Here is a 16,503-nt window from a genome sequence, read left to right on the forward strand (position 1 = left end):
TGAACATTAACCATGAAAAAGAACTCTCGTTCATTTTGCTTTTGAGTGGTGCTAAGACCAATATCAATGCCCTATTCCCACTGCTGGCTAAAATAAGTTGAGTCAGAATTAAAAGTACTTCCTGTTGAAGAGCTTGGTCATGGCGATAACATCGACAGCGGTAAGTGGGCTGAGCAGCGCAGCGCAGTCTTGAGTAGGCCCAGGAGCATGGATTCATGGTGGCAGCATCAGAGGTACATTGGTTCCAAATGAAGGCATTCCTAGTGCCAATTCATTGCTGCTGCATAAGAGATCAGATGGAGTTCCCAGTAGCAACTGCATCTGGCGCAGATTCATGGAGATGGCAGCAGAGGCAACATTGAGTCCATTACGAGACCTGCAGCAGTGGCTGCAACGGCGAGATGAGGCTGAAGCAGATTTGTGGTGCTGGCAAAGCAGAGTTAAGGTCAATGATGTATCCAATGACATTAGTGGTGTCTGCATTGGTGCGTTCCATGATGTACATATTGGCAAGGACTTCGGTGGGGACAAGATGAAACTAAAGAATGGCGACTTTCGTTCCACCAGTGGTGACACAACAAAGACAACTAGCCCCTGGCCACCAATCCCATAGCCCAGGACAGAGCACTTAAACAAGAAGGATTGTAAAGTTGAGCACTTTTTCTTTATTTCATCATTTTTCTCCCTTCATATTCCACATTTTGGTTTATTTTTCTGTGTTTTAAGATGGTGTCTGAGAGTAGCAACACTGTACAACACTTTTCAATGTATTTTGTAACAGAATACGCATGACAATTGATAAATCCAATAAATCAAATCATTGACTTCAAGGTAGGCTACAGAGATGCAAGTATACAATTTCAATATTCTACCAAGGGAAATAGTGTGAACTAAGGAGCAGTGCAAAATTTCAAAAAGATATTGATTGGTGGATTGAGGAGACAAAGTACATAAAAAGATGATATTAAACCAAAAAGATACAACTCTAAAGGGGTTGAGCTGGAAAACACAGCAGGTCAGAGAACACCCAAGGAGCAGGAGAGTCAACGTTTCGGGCATAAACTCTTCATCAGGAATCACTCTCCTGCCCAACGGATGTTGCCTGATTTACTATGCTTTTCCTGCGCCACCCTTTTCGACTCTGACTCTCCAGCATCTGTGGACCTCAATTTCTCTGAATTCTGAAGGGATTGCAGAGCTGTTGCCGAAGGGCCTGTTTCCACACTGTAAGTAATCTAATCTAATTTTGCTCTAAATTCTGTGACCTATGATCCTACTCCACTAGCTATCTGATGAAGGAGCAGCATCTGAAAGCTTGTACCACCAAATAAACGTGTTGGACTATAACTTAGTGTTGTGTGATTTTTAAACTTTGTCCACCCCAGTCCAGCACTGGCACCTCCTCATCATTGGTATTTACCCTTCAGTCAACATCACTACAAATAATATGGTTTGTTATTTGTGGGAGCTTGCTGCACGCTAATTGGCTCTACCTTTCCTACAAGGTTATTATTACTTACGAAGAACACGATGGGCTGTGGCAATACGAATCAAGGCATAAATCGGTTGATCTATTTCACTTCTTCATATTTATTCAATTTCCGCAGTGTATCAGCCACTGACGGACTGCAACTCCCATCAGACCTCGGGGAGGGGGCGGGGCGCTGGCGGCCGTTGGGAGCGGGAGTGCAGCGAAGCGATTGGCTGGCTGTGTGGGCGCGTGCCGTGTTCAAACTGCATCGAGGGGCGGGACGGTTGGAGACGGAGTGGAAGGGAGCTGGGAGAAAGAGTGGGAGTGTGATATTGTGTTTGTAAAGCGTAAAAGGAGGTGAGCGGAGGAGTTTAAATAGCACCGAAGAAATCGTAACTTTGGAGAAGGGTAAAAATCATATCTTTTAAATGTTTTTGGAGGGCGTGGGGGGGGTTGCTGCTCGCGGTCAACTTCGAACCGCTTGTACAATCGCCGGATGCGGCTTCTGGTGCTTTCGGCAGCTGGGCAAGGCCTTTTATACGGCCGCGGCGGGGGTTGCCAGGGGAACCCACAACCGAATGGGATGCACGGTCTATCTCCGCGCGCACTGCCATCGGCTCCGAGTGACCGGCGCAGCCAGTCCCCCTTCCCCCTTAGCAAGCTTGCACCATTGCCTGCATCCGTTGTACCTTCATTTGATCATATTTTTCATTTTTTAAATTTATGCTTCTTAATTGCAAATTGCAGGGATTTAACATAGCCAGTGATGTTCTTCCAACCAGGCGATGACATAAGTGTTTTTTTTATTGTGTGAGCTGGGAAACAATAATTTGTCAATTTCCATGAGCGAGGAATAGAGGCTGACAGGAGGAGGTCACCGCATAGCTGCCATTTATTTTTGTTTCAAACTGCATTTGAAGTGGTATCAGATTAAACTGCATTGCGGATTATGGGAGAAACTGAGTCGGGCGCAAATTAAGTGCATAAACTGTCTAAGAAAGATTGCTGCAGGCGCAGCAGACGAATACCCATTCAGGTCACCAACGACATGTAATCTTATTTGCTGCCTTGCGTGCTTGATGTTACTTGTCATGTCAATACGTATCTTTTTAGAACTGCGTGATTTGTTGATCCAGTGTCCTCCGTCAGCCGCATTTAGAAAATTCGATTCCTTCAACTAAATTGAGCAGACCTGTTTTCAACATAGTTAAATTGGTCTTTTGGAAATGCTTTTTTTCCTTTTAAAGACTTCGGCAAATTCCCATCACCAGCCACTGTGAGAAAATATCACTAAAATTGGCAACAGTTGCTTCCACTTTGCTGTAGGACAAACCTGCTTGCTCTTGAGACCACCTCCACTTCCCCACCCCGCATAACAGCAACATGACGTAGTCGTACTTGGTGGAGTTTAGTGATGGGGTTGATTGTTACCAGAACACAGAAGGAAGGGACAAGATGTGTAAATACCATGTTGTAAGAAGAAATCATTAAAGTGAAGGAAAACTCAATAGAACAAACGTAAGGCTTTGTACCCTAAAGCACAAGCCTTTGGAATAAGGTATGATCTGGAGGCACAAATCTAGATGATTATGGAAGTATGATTACAAAGAGATCAAAATTGCGAAGTTAACATTCAGGGATACTTGATCTTTCAGAAGGATAGGAGAATGGAAAAATGTTAATAAATTAAATGATGACAGTTGAGTGGTGATGAAGGTTTGGATGATAAAGAATCCATTTGGGTGAAGATAAAAGCAGCAAGGGAAAAAAGACATTTTGGGAATAGTGTGCAGACCCTGAAAAGGTAGCAACTCTGTGAAAGGCTGTACATCAACAAATAATAGAAGCATGTAAAATACTATAGCAATAATTATGGGTGCCTGTTATCATCTTGTTGGAAAAGGTAGCTGCAGCAACAAACTCCCAAGTGCATCAGGAGTGGTTTCATAGCCTGCTCCATAACATATTGCTCTATGTTGGTTCTGCTAATGGGTAATGAGGCCAAGACCTCCAAGTAAAAGATCCCTTAGGAAGTAGTGGTCATAACATGAGAAGTGAACATTCAATTTGAGAATGAGAAAATTAGGTTGAAAACAATTATCATTTAACTTAAATGATAATGAAATGATAGTTAGCTAAAGTGAACTGGGCGGAATGATAGTATGCAAGCAGTAGCAGGCATTTTAAGGAGGTAATTCATGACCCTCGGTAAGACCCATAAGGAGAAAAGATCTTAAGAGTGGGTTAAACCAACCATAGCTAACCAAGGAAGTTAGAAACAAAAAGTATATAAGGAGTCTAAAGTCTATCTCAGTTTTTGGGGGTGAAAAAGATGAAGAAAGTAAACGGAGGAAAAGCTGGTGAGGTATATAAAACTAATTAAGAGTTTATTTTAAATGTATAAAATGAAGAATGAAGTCAAAATGAATCAGGGAAGATGGTTTTGGGGAGCAAGGAAATGAGAAGGGTTTAACACATATTTTGCGATCTCATTGAAACATATAGGATTCTTAAGGGGCTTGACAGGATAAATGCAGAGAGGATTTTTTTCCCACTTGTGGAAGAGTCTAGGACCAGAGGGCCTAGACAAAGAACAATGGAATGCCATTTTATAACTGAGATGAGGAATTTCTTCTCTCCAAGGGTTGAGTCTTTCGAAATATTTGCCATAGGCAGAGTGGGAACAGAGACCTTGTGTATTTTTAAGGCTGAGATGAATTTGTGATCAGTTGAAGAATCAAGGGTTATGGGGAAAAGGCTGGAAAGTGGAGGTGAGAAATGTTGGAGCAGACTTGAGACTGAACAGGTTGAGCAAATACTCTTGTTTCTATTTCTTGTGGTCATATGGTCTAACTAATATTCTGGTACATCAAAGCAGATATGACCGGGATCACTGAGTCACAGCTATCAAAGCTCTGTTCCTGCTTTGGCCCAGCAACAGAGTCGATGACCATCCGCCACCTTTTCAGTTCCTGATTGTTTCAACTGCTCAGAGCTACAGATTGGTGGAGAAATTACTTGATTTAGCAGCATCTATGGAAAGCAAAACAGTTAAAAGTCAAGTATGACTCCTCTTCCAGAACTAGAGAATGTCTTCAGAAATGACCTCTGAGCCTTGATTTCCAAACCCAACTGCACTGAGTAAGTCCAGGACTTACCTTGACTTCAAAACCAACTCTCACCTACACCAGCCAACTGCCAGGACTTTGCTCACAGCCCTATAGCTGCCTACAATGCAAAACAATATCGGAACAGCTTCTGCCCTGAATTTACAATCTCCAGCTAACTACTCCTCAACTGCCAGTTACAAAGCATACAGAGAAAAGGATTGATTTCTTCACATGGTGGGCAATTTTAATAAATAACTGAGGAGAAGGTGCTGTACCACCCCCATCTAAGTATACTTATCAACAAAGTGATGATTGTTGTTGACAGTACATTTACTCAAATAGCTTCCTCAGTGATACTCAGTTTGTGTTTTACCAAGATCACTGGGCACCAGATATCATTACACCCTTGACCCAAATATGGGCAAGCAGTAGAATTGCAAGCTGAAGTGGAAGTGTCTGCTTTCTGTGTCGAGGTAATGTTTCACATTTAAGAGCCCCTTGCTAACAAATTAGGGGAGGAGTTGGGTATCTTTACTTAATAAAGTCATACTGGACAAAAGAAGATGGTACAGAGACTAATCATCCCAGCCCTAGAATTTCACTGCAGGAGTTCCTCAGGATAGATAGTTATAATTATCTTGTTCAGAAATGTTCTGCTCATTTGTCAAGCAGATGCAACTTGAACCCAGTTCTCTGACTCGAACAGAGGGACGTTACCACTGTGCTGTAAGACCCAAGTGGGGCTTGAAGCTTGGCCCTAGAGTGTGGTGCTGGAAAAGCACAGCAGGTCAGACAGCATCCGAGGAGCAGATAAATTGACATTTCAGGCAAAAACCCTTCATCAGGAAGGGCTTTTGCCCGAAAAGTCAATTTTCCTGCTCTTCTGATGCTACTTGACCTGCTGTGCTTTTCCAGCACCACACTCTTGACTCTAATCTCCAGCATCTGCAATCCTCACTTTCGCTTAGTTGATTTGAACCTAGACCTCTGAGCTCAGTTGAAGACATTGCCGTTGTGCCAGAAGAACTCAGTAGTTCCTCATGGTAGTGTCCTAATGTGCTTCATAAATGGCCTTATCAGAAGTGGTATTGCTTGTTAATGATTGGGTATTGTTCAACATCATTTGCAAATCTTGGATGTTGAAGCAGTATTTTATCTTGTGCAGCAATACAAGAACAACATTCAGACTTGCACCAATAACTGGCAAGAAACGTGTGATGTACCATATGTGCCAAGCAAGGAGCATCTTTGACAGCCGGATCTAACTACCTTCCCATGCCATTCAACAGCATTACTGTTGCTGAATTCCCCACTATCAAAATCTTGGGGATTACCACTGATAAGAAGCTTACCTCGACCAGCCAAATAGATATTGTAGCTAAAAATGCCGATCAGATCCTGGGAATTGTCGAGTAGCTCTTCTAATTCCCTAAAGCCTGTCCACTATCTTTTGAAAGCTAGTGCTTCCAAATGAGCCTGTTGGAGTATAATCTGGTGTTGTGATTTTTTTTAACTCTGTCCACCCCAGTCTGGCACCAAGTCTTGGCCACCATCTACAAAGCTCAAGTCAGGGGTTTGATTGAATACTGTACACTTGCTTGGATGAGTACAGCTTCTACAACAGTTATGCTCAACATCATCCATGACAAAGCAGCTGACTTGATTAACATCCCATTCACCACATTGTGTTCAATTCCTCTACTGCTGGTTGCTGTATCATGTGTTTTAACATCTAAAGATGCACTATGGGTGCTCAACTAGGCTCCTTTGATAGTACTGTGTGCACATTAATTTCTTGCTACATAGATGAACAAAGGCTACAAGTTTGAGTCAAACATCCTCCTGTCTTAATGATATTACTGTTTCTTCATTGCCCCTGGATTAAAATCCTGGAATTTCCTGCCTAATTGCACTGAGTACATTTACTCAACTGCAAAGTTTCAGGGTAGTGGCTCATTATTATTTTGAGAACAATTAGAGAGGGGCAATGAATGCTAGCCAACAACACTTGCATCCCAAGAATGAATGAATAAATGTTTGAATTTTGAGATGCCTGTATAAGGGTCTGTAAGTCAGATTTACTGGCTTCTGCAATCAATGGTAAACATTTAACATGCAGTAGCTGAACCTCCTTTCAATGGATTTTTAGAAATTAAACATCTGCAGGTACACCTTGAAATTGGTTTAAATGTTTTTAATAAGATCTGTCCAATTATTGATGCTAAAGGTGTTGGAGTACTTTTTTTTTTAAGCCATGATTTAGCCTTGTTTAAAATTTCACATCGCCAATATAAATAACCACTCCTGTTGAATGCATGTTCAATGCTCAGTATAATTGCAGCCCTGTAGTTTTCATACGGTACAAAACTGATTACTTGCATCCCTTTTTTTAACTTGGAACTGTTGATGGCAGGCTTTACACTGTTACAGTTGTAAATTAGTGATGTAGCTGCCTTTGCACACAGGGCCATTTAAATAATGAATTTTGTCTATGACCGAGCTAGATGTATCTCTAGTTGCTCTTTCTGGGTGCTAGTCTGGATGTTCAATAAATTTTGTATCAGCAAGTAATTAATAAGGATCTTAAACTGGGGTAATCCAACATGAAGGACGGGAAAAATTTCTGGCTGTAAGAGCTCCTTTTTTCTTTGAGGTATTTTACGTGTTGGAGAGGATTTCCTCGAATTCCAGGAACAGCAATTACTTGCATTGTTTTGGAACTTTTGGAAAAATAAAGTCAAATCAACAGCAGTTTAAAAGGGGGAAGAGCAGACAAAGGAAGCACATGGTGAGGATAGTGCAGGAGAGAGGGAGGCATTTGGATGGTATATAAATTTGAAAGGTTTGGAGGAATATGGGCCGGGCGCTGGTAGGTGGGTCTAGTTTGGGTTGGGATATCTGGTTGGCATGGATGGGTTGGACCGAAGGATCTGTTTCAATGCTGTACATCTCTATGACTCTAATATGTCACCTCTGATCTATATGTATCCTTATTTCTTCAACAATAAAAAAACTCGCCAACTATCATTTAAAAGGTCAGCAAGAGCTCTGATGTTTGATTTTATTCCCCTTCTGTTACGTTGCACTATTTTATTAATGTAGTAACATGATTGAAATTTTGCTTTGCAGTTTGCATGCAATGGTGAAGAAGAGATTGAATTAACTGTAGCTTCTAAATGCTTCTTTTTGTTTGAGCTGAAATAGAAAGTACTGGATATACAATGAGTCAGGCTCCATAAAGGATGCAACAGGTTGAGGGTAGAAAGGGATTGGAAAGTAGAAATTACACTTATTTTAGAGGTAGTACAGACCAAAAAATTGCCTGTGTTCCAAAGGCATTCATGTGTTAAGTGACTTCAGTCAATCTAGTCAATCCAATATATGTGAAAGATCATGTATGAGATCTCACAGATGTATTGAAAGCATAGCAAATACTATATGTAGAGGTGGGAATGACTATGTTGAACTTGCACATAAAAAGATGAAGAGTGGAAAAAAAAATTAATGTGTGCCAAATACGTTAAGCAGTGCCACTGAAATATAATAGTGTTGCTACAGCAGAAAGAAGAAAAGAACAGGCCTGCAAGATTCCCTACAGTGTGGAAACAGGCCCTTCAGCCCAACCAGTCCACATCAACCATCCGAACAGTAACCCACCCAGATCCATTTACCCCTGGCAAATGCACCTAACACTATGGACAATTTAGCATGGCCAATTCACCTGACCTGCACATATTTGGACTGTGCGAGGAAACCAGAGCACCCGGAGGAAATCCATGCACGCACGGGGAGAACGTGCAAACTCCACACAAACAGTTGTCTGATGCTGGAATTCAACCCGGTTCCTGGCGCTATGAGGCAGCAGTGCTAACTACTGAGCTGCCCTCTGCAACTTGGGCTCAGACCCTGATTGATGCTGTGCTATGATAAAGAGCTCATAATTCAGCTGAATAAGAGTAGCTCCGTGGTTAGCACTGCTGCCTCACAGTGCCAGGGACCTGGATTCAATTCCAGCCTTGGGTGATTCTGTGTGGAGTTTGCACATGGGTTCCCTCCTGGTGCTCCAATTAGATGAATTGACCAAGCTACATTGCCCATAATGTTCAGGGATGTGTAGGTTAGGTGCAATAGATTAGATTAGACTTACAGTGTGGAAACAGGCCCTTCGGCCCAACAAGTCCACACCGACCCGCCGAAGCGCAACCCACCCATACCCCTACATTTTACCCCTTACCTAACACTACGGGCAATTTAGCTTGGCCAATTCACCTGACCCGCACATCTTTGTGACTGTGGGAGGAAACCGGAGCACCCGGAGGAAACCCACGCAGACACGGGGAGAACGTGCAAACTCCACACAGTCAGTCACCTGAGTCGGGAATTGAACCCGGGTCTACAGGCGCTGTGAGGCAGCAGTGCTAACCACTGTGCCACCGTGCTAAATATAGGGTAGGGGGAATGGGTCGAGGTGGCTTGCTCTTTGGAGGGTCATTGTGGACCTATTGGGCTTCGGCCTGTTTCCACACTGGGGAATCTATAATTACACAAGTATCTGGTTAGATGGTCTGTCAGTAATTCTGGCAACCAGACCTTAAATATACATTGGCCTGGAGGGAGTGTAGTTAAGACTTATTAGAATGCAAGTTGGGCTTAAATGGCCTCCTCCTATGCCTGTATTCCCATGCAATCTAACCCTTCCTTCACTCTGGAGGACTTGCTGTGATGTTTTGGTCAGCGACTCTTGTAAGAGCAAAGCACGTGGGGTGCATATGTTTTTCCATTTTGACTGGTCACAGGATGTAAAGTTCTGCAAAATCCTTTAGTGCAACAACTGTTTAGTTGAAGTTTCCAATAAGGATGTTGTCCTGCACAAACAAACATTTCCAGTCAGTTATTAAAATTAATTTTCTTTTCCTGCAAGATAATCATCAAGCTTGGCTAATGTATCTGCTTGGAGATACTTTATGCATGAGACATCTAATTTTATTTTAACTTAGATGTTTGCTAATCTCTCAAATCTTGTTACAAAAATAATAATTTTGCTTCTTGTAACCATTTAAGTAGTGGTTGAATTTTTTCCATCAGCAAATTGTTAAGGAGCTGCCCCTCAGTCCTCATGTGAAAATATACTAGTGAATAAACATCAAGTTGGGAGTCTCCTAAGGTTGTCTTAAATCTCTGTTGCGCAGTGTTTAATGGACAGGTGTCATTTTTGAATGATAGGAGATTATTAATGATAGAGTTTTTCAAGGAAAATAGTTTCCATGAATTGCAGGGCTCAATTAAAATGCAGAAACTGATGAGAAGTCGTTAATCTGCCAGCTTAACAAAGTATACTGTTTCCCCCACGTTAAATTTGTTTTTAGCTGCATTGTGCATTAATTTTAATTGTATTTTGTTTTTAAATATCAAGAATTATAATTCTGGAGCAACTGGAAATGATGTGACTGTGTAAAATTCATTTTCTGAAGATAATTCGTTGGAATAGTAATTTCTTCAGAAAGTAGGAGGCCTGAAGGTTGTGCGTGCAAATGGTTGCTGTGACAACAGCATGTCCTAGGCCCTGTATTTTATGTAAATAGAAATGCATGAGCACAGTTGTTTTTAAACTGCATACTCAAGAACACTGTATGTAATAGCATAGTGCAGTAATGATGTTTAAATATGTTCATGGAGACCTCCGGTGATTCAGGAAATTAATATTTGCTTGAAATTTATGGTGGATGCTATGTATTCCAAGAGAGTACAGAAAGTGAAGCAGTTTGAGACTGGGTAATTATATAAACCTCTATGCAGATATAATTGTATTTAGGAATAGTAGCAATGAGAAAGCACTTGTACCCACATCATACAGGAGTATCAGTCCTGAAGTTGTGTTATCATGCTAATTGTATAGAATTTGAACTGCACTAACCTGGAAAGCAGACATTTTAGATGGGCTATGAGCATTAATTGTGTTGCTGACGTTGTTCTGTCATAACAATTAATATTGCTTGAGCTTGGATAGTTTCTGCAGCAGAGATGGAATTTGAGCGATGCTTATTTTTTTGCTTGTGGAATGGTTGGTTGTAGTCTGTGCACGTCGATCCTTTGTATAATTCAACTGAGTCAGGCATTGATAGCATCAAGAAGATTCTTGAACAGCTAAGCACTTTGAAACAAGCGTTGGCAATGCTGAGCAAAAGATTGGTGAACCAGAATGAATAGGATTTTTCTTTTCAACTGTGGTCTTGTACTGCACCCGCGCTTGTGTGTTTGCTGAAGTTTAACTCTTCATATTATGACTGTCTTTCTACACAGAAAACCCACTTAGGCAACACAGGCATGGTGCAGAAGTAGTCTTACAACTAATTACTATTTGATTTCTTGAGGCTTATTATCTTTTGGATAACTACCTGTATGACAAGGAAATAAACTGCTGGTGTAAAAAAAATCAATTAATATTACTACTGAAATTATAAAAGCTAAATACTGCAGATGCTAGAAATCTGTAACAAACAGAGAATGCTGAGAAACTTAGGTCTGGCAGCAATTGTGTAGAGAGCTATCGGGCTCAATGTTATGACTCTTCTCCAGAACTCAAGTTTTACCAAACTCTAAATGTTAACTTTTGCTTTCTACAGATGCTGCCAGACCTGCTGAATTTCTCCATTATTCTGTTCATGAACTAATTGATGTTCATGATTGCACTACATTCTATTTAACCATTCACATTCTGCCATGTAAAGGAGCAGCAACCAGGTGTCAGCTCTCTCCACAGAGAGGAGACAGCATAACAACATTGTTATTTCTCTACATGCCTTCTATTTAGTAGTCATGTTAGTGGGCCTATCCATTGGCTAGAGAGCTAGTAACAATTGTCACGATTAAGTTCCAATTATGCAGTTTGACTGCCAGTCCAGTTCCCAGCTGCTGTATGTGGAATTTCTCAGCGCAGTTTCTATGGTGCCACATCTCAGTGTGTCAGTATGCCTTTGAGAGATTCTCATGTTGTATGTATCATTCATTTTATTATAGCATGTCATATGAATTTGTAAAGATCTCAATTCATCGTTCCTTGGATCACTTGAAGCATGGCCCACCTGAAAACCTGCTTTTCTGTTATAACATAACTATTTATTAGCCCAGATATGTATGTGCCAGAGGAATGTAATGTTTGTGTGTAAGTCTTTTGTAATAAGCATCTGGGGTTTTCAATGCCATTCACTCCACACTGAATTTTATTTGATAACTTGAGCATTTTCGTGTTAGGGAAAACATGCTGGATAGAAACAAGCTTGTACTTCCTCATTATGGGGGCCTCTCAGCCTAATTCCATTGTGGGATGTGGTGGGTTTTAAATTCACCAAACGTCTGTTTGGTTATATATAAATGAACGAGGTGTGTTAGAAATCATATGTCAGGAATAGAACAAATCTCTGATTTGTAAAATTCAAACCAATCTTTGCCTTGTTTTCAAACTAGCGATGTTAAAGTTGAAATTTTGCTTAGTCATGAAGACCCGATGAACAAATGATAGAATATACTGCTGAAAGTCTATGCGGGCAGGGGATAGGAATGGTCCAAATCTATCTATGCATCATTATATTGTTCAAATCTGACATGAGAAATTAAATCATGGATGTAGACCAAAAGAATTGTTTTGTGCCTACCCTAATACCTTTCTTGGAGAAAAATATCAAAGTGCAGACCACTGGAATGGCAGCATTGGTCATGTACCAAAAAATGTTCAAAGTGAAATATCTGTTGCTTGAAAACCCAACTTGGAAATATACCCTACAACATAATTTGAAAATTGTAGCTGCAGCTTATTGACACACACTTGTTTTGATCCTGCCTCCATTGTTCAACTCTTATCTCAATGCTGACTTCACCATCAGCTTCCTAATGCTGCTGTAGAAATAGGTCAAGGGACACACACTTTGCAAGTCCCACAGATTCAACAAATAAGCAGTGGTGTGACTAAATTTTACTTTGACAGATTAAAGCTTCAACATCCTGGAGATTTGCCAGTATTAACTGTTTCAATGTTTCAAGGTACAGAGCAAGTTTGAAAGTTACCTATAACTCAAGAGAAATCATAGAATTGTTGCAGCATTTTTTAAAAAAAGGTCATTTTGTTTCTGTTCCAGCTTTCTGCAAGAGCCACTCACCTCGTCCCACAGCCTGCGTTTGTTTTGTAGGGTTGAAAATTGTTGTTTTCAGATAACTGACAATTTCCCTTTTGAAAGCCCTCATTGATCCTGCCTCCATTGCAAGTATGGGAGATTCTAGATGTTGACCACTTTCTTCATTAAAAACATGCTCCTCATATCACAGTTCTTCCTCTTGTCAATCAAAAAGCTTTAGTCACATGATCTAAATTCTATTCCAACATACATTTCTACACAAATATGATATCTTGCCTCACTATCCAAATAATTTTAAAATTCTTTTAGAAAGTAAAAACTTTATGGTGGGTATTCTATATCCTTATATGCATTTATGTTGTGAATACAGGTTGCTGTTTAATATTATTGAAAATCTTTCTCCCCACTAGCTCCATATCCATAGAAACTTGTTAAAACTTTAGTACCAACAATGAAAAGCTGATTCATCTTGTTACCTTGCAGCATCCCAAAAATGACGACTGTTTCAGAGTTGGAAGATGTAATTCAGCAGCTTCGGCAGCAGCTTCAGGAGTCAGAAAGTGAGCGGATGAAGGCAGCTCAGTATGGGCTGGAGCTGCTGAAAAATGAGGCTGAACTGGACAACAAATTGACAGAAACAACAAATGAATTTGCTACTGTCCGAGAGGTACGTGTATAGAAATTGCTTTACAAAATAAACCACTAATTGAATTGGGAAGTGATTTTTGAAATGAGCTGTTACTATTGTGTAACTTCAGGTTTCTGCCAAGAAAGCATTCTCTCCTGTTTGCATATCCACAACCTGACTTGGACCAATGCTACTTAAACAAGTAACTTGAAGAGAAGAACAGCTTATTGTTTTTGTCACCTATTTCCCCTGCCTTCTTCCCTTATCCACCTGGAATTATATAATGTGAGACTGCTCTAAAAAGTTCTTCTATCTGAATTGTTTGGATAAATTATTTTTAGGAGGGGGGAATGAATCAAAATTGTTGTTACTGTGTACCTCTGCGGAATAGTGTTGATCTATTGTCAAAATATCTACTTGTTTCTATGGAATAATAAAATTATATTTTCTCTCCCAATTTTCTTTTGATATTGAAATAGCACTTGGAACAGGAAAAATATTCACTACAGAGAGAGGTGGAACTCAAGAATCGTATGTTGGACAGCATGAGTTCAGATATTGAAAGTAGCAAACAGCAATATAAAACTCAGCTGAACCAACAACTGGAACAGCTAGAGAGAGTTCATGCTCGTGAAATTAATGAACTGAAGAACAAGGTATGCTATAATCCTAACAAGCAATGAAATAATTTGCACTCCGATGAGTTGTAAACCTGAATTTGTACAGTCTCCATAGACACTGCCTGATCTGGAGTTTTTTCACCATGTTTTTGTTCTTATTTCTGATTTTCTCGTAATTACAGTATTTTCTTTCATAGTAGCTGGATTATTTCTTGTTTGTACATTTTTGAGATTCTTCCAAATATGACAGAGTGGCTCAAAGAAGAGATATCTGAGGCAGTTATACAAAATAATCATGACCCCTGCTCCTTGGGAGTGGAGTGGGGAGGGGGTGGAGTAGTTGTCAGAATGAAAAAAATTGAGCGATTTAAGCTACTTTTGATTTATAAATGGAACGATGCAATTTCATTTTCCATGAGAGCAAAATGTGATTAACTGGTTTGCTTCCATTTCATATCTTTAAATTATAAAGGTGATCTTTGTCTCAGCGCATACCATTTTCTCATCTATACATCTTGGTTTATTACTAGTTGGAAAAGCAGAAATCTGAGCTGGATGAAGCACAGCTCTGCGAGAAGCAGTTGAGACACAAACTGGATCGACAGAGTGAATTACTTAATGCGAAGACTGAAGAATTGAGGAACTTATCTGAGCGTGCACAGGAAACAATGTCATCTGAAGTGATGAGTCTTCAAATGGAGAACATTGAACTTGAAACTGCAAAGGTATAAAATTGGCATCTTCTTTCAGTCAAGTACTTTATTTTCACTTGTCTGGTTCACAAGTATTATAGTATTTTTCCTAATTGTCATGGTCACCAAAACACTTCACCATAATTTCAAGAGTACCATTTCTGTTCTCGCTTCTGCCACATCTAATGTGCCTGACTGACAGAAATTGTATACCAATTTGTACGAACAGAAATGGATACTATGATCTAAAAATTTACACTGTTGTGGATTATGCATGTCCATAGCTGCAGAAAAACCTTTGCTCTGTCATTCATTAATATAATGGTTGGACTGATTGCGATCTCAAATTCTCAATTTTCCAGAAGAGAGTTCCAAAAAATATTGAACATTTGGGAAGAAAAAGAAGTCATTTTCTATTTGAATAGGTGTCTACAGATTAAAAATTAGGGTTCTCTAGCTTTAAACTTTCCCATAAGACGAATTTCACAATTATTTTATCAAAACCCCTCAGGATCTTATTTGTTTCAAGCAAGGCAGCTATTGCTTTCAAAATGCCAGATAGAAGCCTGCCTGTCTCACCTTTTCTTTGCAAGCCAACCCCCTCCCCACAAAACAAAAATCCAAGTATTGGTCCAGTAAACCATCTCTGAATGGCCTCCAACTCATCACATCCTTCCTTAAATTCTATGCACAGTACTCCAGAGGTGATCTTTTTGGATGCCCTGTAAAACTGACACATTACTTCCTTATTTTGTGTTCCTCCCTTTCTTAGCTTAATTACAGTACCTGCATACTGATCTTCACTTTAAATATGTGAATACACAGATCTATCTTCACTTTAGAGCCCTGAAATTTCTCACCATTTGGATAATATACTGTTTATTCTTTCTGCCAAATAGACAATTTTAGTTTCCCACGGTCATTTGCCACAACCATGCCCGCTTGCTTAACCTTGTATCTTCAAAACTCATCTTTGTATTGTCAGCAAATTTGGCAATCGTGCCTTGCGTCCCTTCATCAAAGTTAGAAATATAAATTGTGAATTACCAGTTGAGGTCCTAGCTTCAATCCTTTCGCTCCTGTTTGCAAATGTATTCTTAGCATGTATTTTGGGTGTAGATATTTGGGAGTGTTAATACTTATTTTGAATTACAACAACGGGGGAGGCAACTTCTTTAGATATTTAAATTTATGAAGCAAATATTACAACACGTCTAAACTGATGCAGTGATTTTCTGTTCTGAACTTGCCTATTGAAAATAAAGTCAGAAGTCACGGGCCAGGAGGTTCACTGGAATGGTCCCAGGAATGAAGAGCTTAACATAGGGACATTTGAGGACTCTGGGTCTATACTTGATGGAGTTTAGGAGGATGGATGGTTAGGGGGAATCCAATTGAAACTTAAAGAATACTGAATGTCCTGGATAGATTGGATGTTGGGAAGAATGTCCTATTGGTAGGAGAGACGAAGACCTGAAGTTGTAGCCTTAGAGTACAGGGAAGACGAAGATAAGGAGAAACCTCTTTAGCCAGAGAGTGTTGAATCTACGGAACTCATTGCCGCAGAAGGCTGTGGAAGCTAGGTCATTGAGTATATTTAAGACTGAGATAGCTAGGTTTTTGATTGTCAAGGGGATCAAGGGTTACAGGGGGAAAGCAGGAGAACGGGTTTGAGAAACATATCCGCCATGATTCAGTGTCAGAGCAGACATGATGGGCTGAATGCCCTAATTTTTTGCTCCGATGTCTAATGGTGTTATGACACCAGGTTATAGTCCAACAAGTTTATTTGAAATCACAAGCTTTTGGAATGCTGACGAAGGAGCAATGCATTGCAAACTTGGATTTCAATT

The 16,503-nt window shown here is 40.1% G+C and overlaps 1 protein-coding gene across 3 annotated transcripts in view; it reads left to right on the plus strand.

Moving 5' to 3' along the window:
* Positions 1-1,751: 1,751 nt before the first annotated feature.
* spdl1 (spindle apparatus coiled-coil protein 1) overlaps positions 1,752-16,503 on the plus strand; it is a 34,695-nt gene continuing 19,943 nt past the window's right edge. Inside the window, exons 1-4 of one of the 3 annotated variants that reach the window (XM_060835408.1) lie at positions 1,752-1,879; positions 13,194-13,377; positions 13,818-13,994; positions 14,489-14,683. In XM_060835408.1, coding sequence (XP_060691391.1) covers positions 13,204-13,377; positions 13,818-13,994; positions 14,489-14,683 — 546 coding nt within the window. In that variant the 5' untranslated portion in view covers positions 1,752-1,879; positions 13,194-13,203. Of the gene's footprint in view, positions 1,880-10,226; positions 10,354-13,193; positions 13,378-13,817; positions 13,995-14,488; positions 14,684-16,503 lie in introns of those variants that run through there. The other 2 variants (XM_060835410.1, XM_060835407.1) reach the window with 2 other exon arrangements.

Source organism: Hemiscyllium ocellatum, chromosome 14, assembly GCF_020745735.1.
Source record: "Hemiscyllium ocellatum isolate sHemOce1 chromosome 14, sHemOce1.pat.X.cur, whole genome shotgun sequence".
NCBI lineage: Eukaryota > Metazoa > Chordata > Chondrichthyes > Orectolobiformes > Hemiscylliidae > Hemiscyllium > Hemiscyllium ocellatum.